The sequence below is a fragment of the Empidonax traillii genome, unplaced genomic scaffold, assembly GCF_003031625.1.
Source record: "Empidonax traillii isolate 1590-97213 ecotype Southwest subspecies unplaced genomic scaffold, ASM303162v1 scaffold783:size459103, whole genome shotgun sequence".
Lineage (NCBI taxonomy): Eukaryota > Metazoa > Chordata > Aves > Passeriformes > Tyrannidae > Empidonax > Empidonax traillii.
The window spans coordinates 6814-16655 of NW_020955976.1; the positions used below are offsets into that span (position 1 = coordinate 6814).

The window sequence follows — 9842 nt, forward strand, 5'->3', positions numbered from 1 at the left end:
TTGAAATGTACAGTTTTTTTCTCGTCAATGAATACAAGGTTTACTTACACAACATGTATACCTTTAATTCAGATTTACTTTCCTCTCATTTGAAACTCTTCTATATGATGACTAAATAGACCAAGTAACAGCTTCACTGACTTGACAAAGAAAAATAATTAAAACATGTTTCTATCCTTCTACAAATAGAAAAAATATTTCTATTTTTCTATGAATCTACTTTCTGTAGCTTCAGGTGCCATTTACAGTGTTTCATCTAAAAATTTAAAATTTAACTCTGCCCTCTGAAATACTGGTTTAGCTTCCCCATTTTGAAAAATACTTGGTAAAGTTGGTTTTTATGGTTACTTTAAATTATTATTAAATAAAATTTAATAATCTGTCTCAAGTTATTGATTTGTGATATACAAGTCCCTACACATGACTAAGACATTTCTCCATCACAAAAAAATTGCAGGAAATGCGCAGTCTGAATTAGCTGTATTGCACCTTTCCTTTTACACCACTAGATAGCAGCAGTTATGTAAGATCTTCTTAACAGCAGCTACTTGGGCCGTCACTGGTCACGAACACAAAGCTGCAGTTTACTTCCCATCTAGACATGTTTGATTTTCTAGTTGTGTGGAATATGGCCTGTCAATGCTGTATTTACACAAAGCCAAACAAACGTTTTTTTGCTTATGCACAAGGAGCACTGTGTGTGTCATGCTAAATCTCAGTGGATCGGTAAAAACAAAAGAGAACAATATGCTTTGTATACAGAACAGCACCCAAAGAAAACTAAATGAAATCAGGCCAAGGAAAAAAAAGGCAAAGAAACCCGACAGAATAGCAAACACAACTTTCTAAGTAGGTCATTTCTCTGAGAAAAAGCCAGCCATGAGCATGCATCTTCAAAAATGATGGCAGGAAAGTAACAGGTAGCTTACAGACTATATTATCCCTCCTATATCTAGATAGCTCCTACTCAAGAGACAAGTAGGAGTCAACATATTTTAGGGAGCACATATTTTATTAGGCCCAATTCCATTTTATGACTCTGTGACATGTGTCTAATCTGTATTTATGAAAATGAAAGCTAATTATGTCCCCCAAAATAACAGGGACAGGCAGACAAACAACCAGCCTTTTATTACCTTGGGGTATCAATGTAGCACTGGAATGGAACCCATTAGCAGAAGATGCTGTTAACAGGTTACGAACAGTGCCAACAAAGGTAACTTTTCAATTCACTCAGGTTACAAATTTGAAAAAAGGCTAAACTAAAAGCTTGGAAGCTTTCACTGGACATAACAGTGTATTCATCACAGGAACATATTACTGATAAAAAGTCTCTCAATGGAAAGAACAGGAACTAACTCTGACAATCCGATAAACCAGTAGTTCATCGCTCAGCTTGTACTCACAGCCAGTTTTTCTTCTTCCTCATTTTCACCATGCCATTCTGCCTCTGCATCTGTGGGTTCAGCTTCTCCATTAATAAACTCTCTTCTCTGTGTTAGAAAAACGAAGAATGTAGTTGAAGATGTATAATTATACATACTCAACCAGAACTGACAGGAACAAGGAAATAAAAAGTATATACATAGTTTTCTCACCTTATCAAAAAGGGGTTGATAGAGTGCTGCATATTTTCTCTCTAAATCATGTACTTCTTCATAGAACTTAGCTTCTATATGGGCACATTTCACCTGGAGTTTTTTCAAGGCATCAATTCTTCTTATCACTGCTTTTGGAAAACTAAAAATCAAACAATTATTTAAGGTTAAAGTTAGTTGCCTCAGCATTTATTTATTGTATCACTGTGAAATAGGCTGCTTTTAACTACTTGCAATTTTTAAATAAAAAGTTCATGTCAAATACACATTTCTTCAAAACCTATTTCAAAAAGTTGAAAGAATCCTCTCCTACCCAAGTTGTTCTCAAAGGTGTTATCTTCTGTTCGATTCCCTGGGGCCACCACCCTCCCCGTGTAGTTCAGAGATCTGAAATTAATACCTTTGTTTACACCTAAACTTTGAGACTAGATCTGTGTTGATCCATCTATGAAAAATAAGAACTGTGCACTCTACAGGGGAAAGTTTTGATTCACGGGTCATACTTAAAAAGCACATTGCCCATCTGTACTTTAGGTTATTAAACATTTAGATACAGTCATGTAAAAAGAACTCTTTATAGAAAACATATTTTTTTTAAAAGAGATCTACAACCAGCTATTCTCAGTCAAGAAATAAAGACAAATATTTACTAAAGGCAATATTTAAATCTACTTTACAGTTAATACAAAACTAAGCTTCAAACTAGAGATTTACAGATCCTAAGCTTTCCATTACATCCTGAACAGCATTCCTACAGATACTGTCAGTCAGTGCAGCACATGCCCTGCCAGAATAAGGGTCACAGGAGGAAACAATGGAGGGCAGCGGAGTTATTTCTATCCAAAACAATAACAGCCAAGGAAAACACTGAACCTGACAAAATTGTGTTTGCCATTTTGCGTAAGCAAACTAAAACTTGACTCTTCCTTCCTGAAGCAGGCCATTATGAATCATGGTTTAAGTCAACCATTTTCCTTAGTGAACCATTGGTTCTAATTTCCCACCTCAATTATTCAGTAATAACAATCTATTATGCTTTCAGTCTTCCAAGAATTTTACTATGCCCGCTACTTACGTGTCAATGTAACTTGAAGGAGTAAGTGCTGTGTTGTCAAGACGTTCCTGTAGAGCTGCCAAGGCCTGTGGATTTTGCATCACTTGGTCTGCTAGTTTTTCTAAGAAGACAGAAAACCACTTTTAAACAAATCTGCGTTTATTTATAGTGCTTTTGTCATCCTTTTTGCTTTTGTCATTCACGTGTCTTACAGCAGTCACAGTAAAAATATTCTCTATTTTCAGGTCTCAAATAACACTATTACAGTTAACTAATAACACAAAAAAATTACTTCAGGACCAGATTTCAGAAATATAAATATATTGAATAATGATAGAAAACACATCTTTCTCTTTGCAAATCTATCAGCTGCATTTACAAGCAAGTAGTTTACTGATAACATAAACTAATTTCCTCTTTTCCCCTTATGTAAGAAAGTGCAAAACACGAGTTTATTCTCCTTCTACATCAGATGTATCTTATAAGCCATGTATCAATTTGCAAGAGGAGAACCACTGAATTATACTTCCAAGATATTTGTTTTCCAGTTAGTCTGGCTCGTGAAAAAAAACCTGACAACTACTTTGTGTACTGTACAATAAAGAAGCATAAACGCTATGACCTCAACAACTACTAATTTTTTTAAATAAAGGTAATTTTATAATCTGTAAGAGTCTTTTTACAGGAGGTCAGATATAAAATGCTTCTGGGTTAGGAGTTAAAAACCCTTACTAATAACCAGACAGGTTGTCATGGTGGGAAGACATTTGTTTTTCACACCCTTCCGTTCTTTCTCACTGCTTTTTCCCCCCCCAGACATTAAAAAACCCAATAAACTGCATAGCACACAGATTTGGTTTGTGTGTTGCTTCTTCTTACACAATTTGAATACTCAGAGTGATAGTGGAACTGTAGGTTTTTTGCACGCTAAAGTATTAATTTGATCAGCAGTTATCCGTAGATCTTCCAAATGCAGAATAAAGACTTCCAAGAGGACACATTACAAAGATGCATTTTCCAACAAAAAAAAAGACAGTAAAGAACAAGCACAGATACTGCTCATTTTAATAATTATGCTGATAACGATTACATGTTGTTACAAGCTTGTCTACACAGGCCTTATTGCAAGTGTCTGGTGGGTTATTTTGTGAATAGTAAAGCCTATTCCTAGTCACAACATATACAAAAATACCTTCACTGTTACAAAAATACAGCCATTATTCTGCTTTTGGCTGCAATGAACATGGAAAATACCAGAAAGTGAACAGTTAGCCTAGAAACCATTGCTCTGCAAACGCATCTCTTGTTTTGACTGCAAAAGCTTTGGAATTGTAGATAAAGAAGCTTCAATACATAAGGCAGTAGGTTTATCCCACTTCTGTAATGTTACCTATTACTATGTACTTCTTACCTTTTTTGTTGGTTGCATTTTTAGCAGCCTCCAGAGAATCTGAAGCAGTATCTTCTGTTTTACTAAAAGAATTCAAAATGTAACATATTAAAAAGGCACCACGTTACAAAAATGTTAATATTTAAGAACAAGTTACTCTGAATTTTCATTTTACTACAGGACATGTTTTATAAACAAGTATGCCAATAAAAGATACATATTTATGCCTAAAACTTGTGAAAACTTAAAAAGTTTGGATATAAAACCAGATCTCCTAACATGAATAGGATACAAAGGCAGAGCAAGGAAAGGTAAAGAAAGAAAAAAAATCAACCAACCTCAAAACAAAATAAAACCCCAAAGCAAAAACCTTTCACAGACAAAGTCATCTCATTAAGTGAATGGTTGGTCATTCATCTGGACTGGGTCACTCCACACAGAAAAATGTTATTACTCACAAATGAAAACACATGACACTTTCAGTGTAAGTGATGAAGAAAAACACGAGAAAGGATACATGTAAGAAAGGAAGATAAACAAGAGATAAAAGCTCCGTTTCAAACTTCCGTAACAGGCTGTTTTGTTTTCTAGTAAAAACATTCACTTCTACTCTAAAAGAGAAGTCCCTGTCCTGCCCAGCTCCCTGCCGCAGTGTCTTCCATCACACTTCCTGTGCTCCCTGCCAGTGCATAGGTCACAAAATGCAGGCTGGATATTGCTGAAATTAACCCTAAGTCAGACACAAAATGAGAAGAGGTATCACATATGCAAAGGGGTATTATTAGATACTGGACAGACCAGCTTATCCAGCTTACTCTGGTGCACTGCAAGCCTCAAAACACCAGCAGCACATATGGATTTGCAGCTGTTCCATAAGATGGTTATTTGTTCAAAAATTACTCTGTAAACTAGAAAATAAAATAGTGACTTTTGCACACTTAAATTACACAGATTAGAGAAACACTGAGCATCCGTGTTCTCTTCAGTTCTTTAGGGCACTTAAATACGAACACTGAAAACTTAATCAAGGCAAACGTTAATCCAAGAGAAGACTAATTCTGTATCTGAGACACTACAATCTCAGCTTCTCCTGTATCAAATGAGCACTTTGTCCTAGCTGTAAGTAAAAACAGCCTAGTTAGAGAAAATATTACCATGTCATTCTTATCCAAGTTTGGTAATCCACTCTTCACAGGTTGAAAAAAAACAAACAACTCTCCTGCAGAAGACCAGATATACTGTTGGCTCTGACTACCTTGATTTAACTTCAAGAAAACAGTCCAACATACCTGTTATCTGCCATCTGTGTGCCTGTATCCACCTGCAAGTTGAAAAACAGCATTTAAAAATACTTTAAAAGCAATTTGTTTACCTCAACAGATGATGAAAATAGAACAGCTCATTGTATAAAACCTCAACACAAATTAACAGCTGCTGGTTTTGCTAAGAAATTCATCATGCATAATTCCTTACAGTATATAGCTACCACAGTACTCAATTCAAACTGGAACTTGATCAGTTCATAAACAGTTTGTTAGGTGGTTTAACCCCCCTAAAACTTACTTTTTCTCTTAAATTCTCCAGATACTAATATATTTCTACCCTATCATGTGTCTTCAGCCTGAAGACAAGTGCCACAGTTTCCTAGATTAGCTCTGCGTTCTATTAAACAAAAATAAGCCAAAGAAGAAGACATATTATTTTGTAATTCTTTGACAGTATCACAGTAAATAATGAATTTTTAATCTCTGCCTATACTACAGTGGCATACCAGAGTTGAAAACAATGAAAGTTCAAATGAATTAATTACAACAACTTCCAAATGACTTTTTTCTTCCGTCACCCAGGCAGAAAAATATGCTTCACTTGTCTGTCTAATCAGGGCTGTTTTCATGAATAGCTGCTTCTGCTGCTCTACAGTGAGCCTGCTACTAGATTAAAAAAAACACTGAAGGGAAAATTATTTACCAAGAGAAGGGGTTTTGACAGTAGTCATGAGGGCACAATCCCCAACATAAAAATTTGCCTTGAATTTATCAGGTATGAGAAAATGAAGAAGAAAGATGGGAAATTAAAATCTTGGTATTAGCAATGACTGGAACCAAGTTTAGCACAGCTACCCCAGCCCCCAACATCTAAATTAGCTTTCCTGAGAAACCAGAGGGAGACAGATTGTCTTACTTATTTTGCTGTTCTTTCTTTACTGGGGTGAAATACCCAAATCTGCACATCTATTTTAGTAACACTGTTTTTTTACTTTCTTTACCCCCATTCTAAACAGCTGAACACAAATTCAAGCAATCACATCCTATCACACAGAAGCATAGGTGACATTTTCCACTACCAAGCTTTCAAGAAAGCAGATTTTAGTTTGCAAGTCAAGTTCAGAACAAAAAGGAGCTTCAATCACTTGTGAGAGTTGAGAGATTTGATTTCTTAGATTCTATAAAGGCCATGCAGGCTGATTAGGCCCAGCTTCCAATACAGGGCTACCAAAGAAGAACCCAAGTGCTAATGCCAACTTGAGCAGCAGCCCAGAGACTGCACGCACTCTCCCATCTGGAAAATGCTGAATCCTGCTCTAAGCTGGAAAAGCAACATTTTCACAACCACTTTAAATAGAGCTGAAAGGCTTTGTTCATTTACGAAAGTACTAGGAGCACACTTCAGATTATTCCACAGGAAGTTGTTTAATATCTACCAAACAAGCCATGAGCCCACCGGATAGGGCAAGCCTAGGAACAAACAAAAGGGGCTCCTGGCAGAGTAGGTGTTTCACAAGCTCAGGCAGATTTATTTGCAAACACTTCCTCTTGCCTTGAACATAACAAAACAAAGTGGCCTTGCCACCAACGACCTGCTAGGGCAAAACAGAAGATTTTTACTATCTTACAGCTGAAGAAATAAAGGAGTATAAATGAGGCTTTTATAGCAAATAGAAGGCAGGGGAAAAAAGGACACAATTAAAAAGGTAAGACAGAGCAAATTGACCTAACATCAGAGTTCAGCCAACAAGTTACATGATCCCAGTCACTATTAGAAGAGGCTACAGTAAGCAACTAAAAATGCAGACTTGTGTTACTTAAAAATTATGCTCAAACACTTGTTGCTTCCAACCTATACCCAGTGACAGAGCTAATGGAAAAGCACATTCCTCTGCTGCACTGTATGTGCTGTATTTGCTGCAAGGAACTATTTCTCAGATCAGCTGAGGGAAGGTAAGATCCTAATTTGCATTTGGAAAACATGGAATAAAGTTGCCCATAGCTTGAATAATGTTAAAACAGCAGTTGAATTAATCTCCACTAGAACAGGCATGAATTGGGCACGTTCTAACAAAAGCCATTCACCCAAGTAACAAGAAACAACAACAATCAAAAAAAAAGAAAAAAAAATACACCATTCCCTGGTGCAAATACATACTTTAAGTCTTGTTTCACTCCCTAGAGTTGTGCTTTTGGCAACTGGAAAGTAAAAAGAAGTATATCAATCAATAATCAGAAGAAGCTTTCTTAGAAAACAGCTTATGATTCTCACTTTCATCCCAACTGCCTCGTAATGACTTCACTGCAACAGAGTCATCAACAAATCAGTTCAGTACAAGCTGCTGATAGCAGAGGAGGGGAAAGACAGACAAAGTTAGGTGCACACCTGGCTGAAAAAGTGCAGTACCAAAGCACTGAGTCTTCATCACCTTCACTGTTTTCCAAGCAAGTGAGCTCAGTTTACAGCCAGTGAAGACATGAAAAAGCCATCAGAACCCCGAGGAAATAACAGTGGAAGGCATCACTGTTATCGCTGCCACCACCACCGATAAGAGGCCAATTAGCATGTTGTTGCTGTTTTCAAATGACTCCTGCAGACATGAAGCTCTGGGGAGAGAGGGGACCAGAACAATCCCTTGTCCCACAAAGTACAGGCTGCTGCAACTGGCCTGGCACAAACATCACCCTCCATCAGTCACTAAAACCAGCAGGAAACCCTAAACTCGATGCACACTAGGACAGGAAAAGGCCATTACAAGGACAAGTAATATCCTAAAGGACACAAATTTAAAGAAAAAGTCTGTACATTGGCAAGATGTACTCGTAAATAAGTGTACGAAAAATAAATCTTCTCTGCCAAGAAAGCCTATGACTTGTTATAAAAAACCTCCTGAACACAACTGAAACACAAAGCAGGAAACCGAAGGGCTCCTGCACTCACAGGAAGGCTCCTGCCCACGGCTGTTTCTGTTTTTCGTAACTAAAACAAATCAGAAGGGAAAGTTGTGACTTCCACGTTAGAGCCGCTGGGATGTAACCCCGTGGGAAACAAAAAACACAAGAGTCTGATATTTTCAGGAAGGAAAACTCGAAGGGATCGTGAAAAAAACAGCTGAAAGGAAGGAGCTCATTAACCTGTTCCACAAGCCCCGGACATCAGCAATACCTGGGCCCCCCTCAGATGCTTTCTTGAGGGAACGCTATTTTGTTTAGAAATGACTTTATAAAATTTGCCTCGTGATTCTGGTTTCATCTGTAACTCACACCCTCTCTTCTCTGACTGTGTATTTCGAAGCACCGTGAGCAGATGTTACAGGAACGGAGGAGTCTGGCAAACCCTACCAGCGCTGGTATTACGCGTAGTAAACAATCGTAGCGGCAGCGAAAATTTTAAACAGGCCCTCACTTGGGAGACAGGGAACTCGAAATGAAAACGCGAGCCCTCTCAAAACCCCCCACCATGCTGCTGGGGCACAGGACCGTGGCTGAGGTCAAACGAAGGCACCACGGCCCAGCCGAGCGGCCGAGGGCCTGACCCAACCCGAGCAGCGCGGCGTACGAGCGCCGGGGACACCGCTCACCACCAACAGCCGCCCTCCTCCTCCCCCGCTCTGCCGGGAGGGCGGGGACAGGGCGGGCGCGCCGCCAGCCCAGCGCGGCCATACATGCGGCCGGAACCGCTGCTTTCCCCTCCGCCAGGCTCGGGGCAGCGCGGGCCGCCCCTCGCTCGGCCCGAGCTCCTCGAACGGTCCATAAAATGGTGCTCGACCAGGCCCGGTCCGGCCAGGCCGGCTTCCCCCTCCCCTCGCCGGGCGGCTCCGCGCGGAGCGGGCCCTGAGGGCCGGCGCAGCCCAGCAGGGCGGTGTCCGGCCCGGGCCGTGCGCAGTGCCCGGGCCGCGGTGGCGGGGCCGGGGCCGCCGTCCCTCACCTGCCCCTCCGCTCCGCGCCGCAGAGGCCGCAGCGCCCGCGCCCCTCGCAGCCTCCTCGCTCGGGCAGCGCCGCCGCCAGCAACGCCGCGTCCCATTGGTCGCGGCATGGGCGCCTCCCTCAGCAAACGCGCCGCCTATTGGCCCCGGCGACGCCGCGGTCGCCACGCCGCACGCGGGCCATGTTGACTGTGCGGGCTCGCGCCGCTCGGCCAATGGGAGCGCGTGGCGGGGGGGGAGGGCGCGCGGGCCTGCCGGCGCGCGGGGCGAGCGCGTGATGCGGGGCGGGGCAGCGCGAGGTGGGGGCGGTGCGCGCCCGCGCCCTTAAAGTGACAGCGACACCCCTCGCGCTCCCGGCTCTGGCGGCGCTTCCAGAGGGGAATTTATCCTCGAGAACCTGCGGGATCTTCCCGGGCTGTGTGTGCCGGCCCTTGCGGTCCCTCCAACAAAAATCAGCGTGGTTGAAGTGTTCCCCCAGGAGAACCAGAGCCTGAGACTGCGAGGTTATTTCCACCTGCCCATGGAAAGCCTCATCGATTCCCTCCTCCTGATGGGGCGGCAGCGAACACCCACAACAGCGTCACCGTATGAGCCCTTAATTCTCAGCCA

The 9842-nt window shown here is 41.4% G+C and overlaps 1 protein-coding gene and 1 non-coding gene across 4 annotated transcripts; both read right to left on the reverse strand.

The window, feature by feature from the left end:
- Positions 1 to 1082: 1082 nt before the first annotated feature.
- Positions 1083 to 1210, reverse strand: LOC114066609. Its single transcript, XR_003573219.1, has one exon. It is a non-coding gene; the product is annotated as a small nucleolar RNA SNORA54 (small nucleolar RNA).
- A 163-nt stretch (positions 1211 to 1373) lies between these two features.
- LOC114066606 (nucleosome assembly protein 1-like 4) lies at positions 1374 to 9304 on the reverse strand. 3 transcript variants are annotated; one of them, XM_027901416.1, is made up of 7 exons: positions 9238 to 9304; positions 7466 to 7510; positions 5332 to 5363; positions 4064 to 4125; positions 2674 to 2773; positions 1599 to 1740; positions 1374 to 1493 (listed from the first exon to the last, which is right to left on the reverse strand). In XM_027901416.1, exons 3-7 carry the CDS (start codon positions 5343 to 5345, stop codon positions 1392 to 1394), a joined length of 420 nt encoding a protein of 139 aa, XP_027757217.1. In that variant the 5' UTR covers positions 5346 to 5363; positions 7466 to 7510; positions 9238 to 9304; the 3' UTR covers positions 1374 to 1391. The 3 variants fall into 3 exon arrangements, with proteins under 3 accessions (XP_027757217.1, XP_027757219.1, XP_027757218.1); XM_027901418.1 differs by lacking the exon at positions 9238 to 9304 and having other exon boundaries at positions 2674 to 2775; positions 4065 to 4125; positions 7466 to 7509; XM_027901417.1 differs by lacking the exons at positions 7466 to 7510; positions 9238 to 9304 and adding an exon at positions 6011 to 6058.
- Positions 9305 to 9842: the final 538 nt, after the last annotated feature.

What these genes read in the sequence shown, in the direction of transcription:
- LOC114066606 (XM_027901416.1), bottom strand. An exon ending in CCTTCAAGTTACATTGACAC is followed by an intron (nt 1,741 to 2,673) that starts GTAAGTAGCGGG and finishes TTTGATTTTTAG; the next exon opens with TTTTCCAAAAGCAGTGATAA. An exon ending in ATCAACCCCTTTTTGATAAG is followed by an intron (nt 1,494 to 1,598) that starts GTGAGAAAACTA and finishes TTTCTAACACAG; the next exon opens with AGAAGAGAGTTTATTAATGG.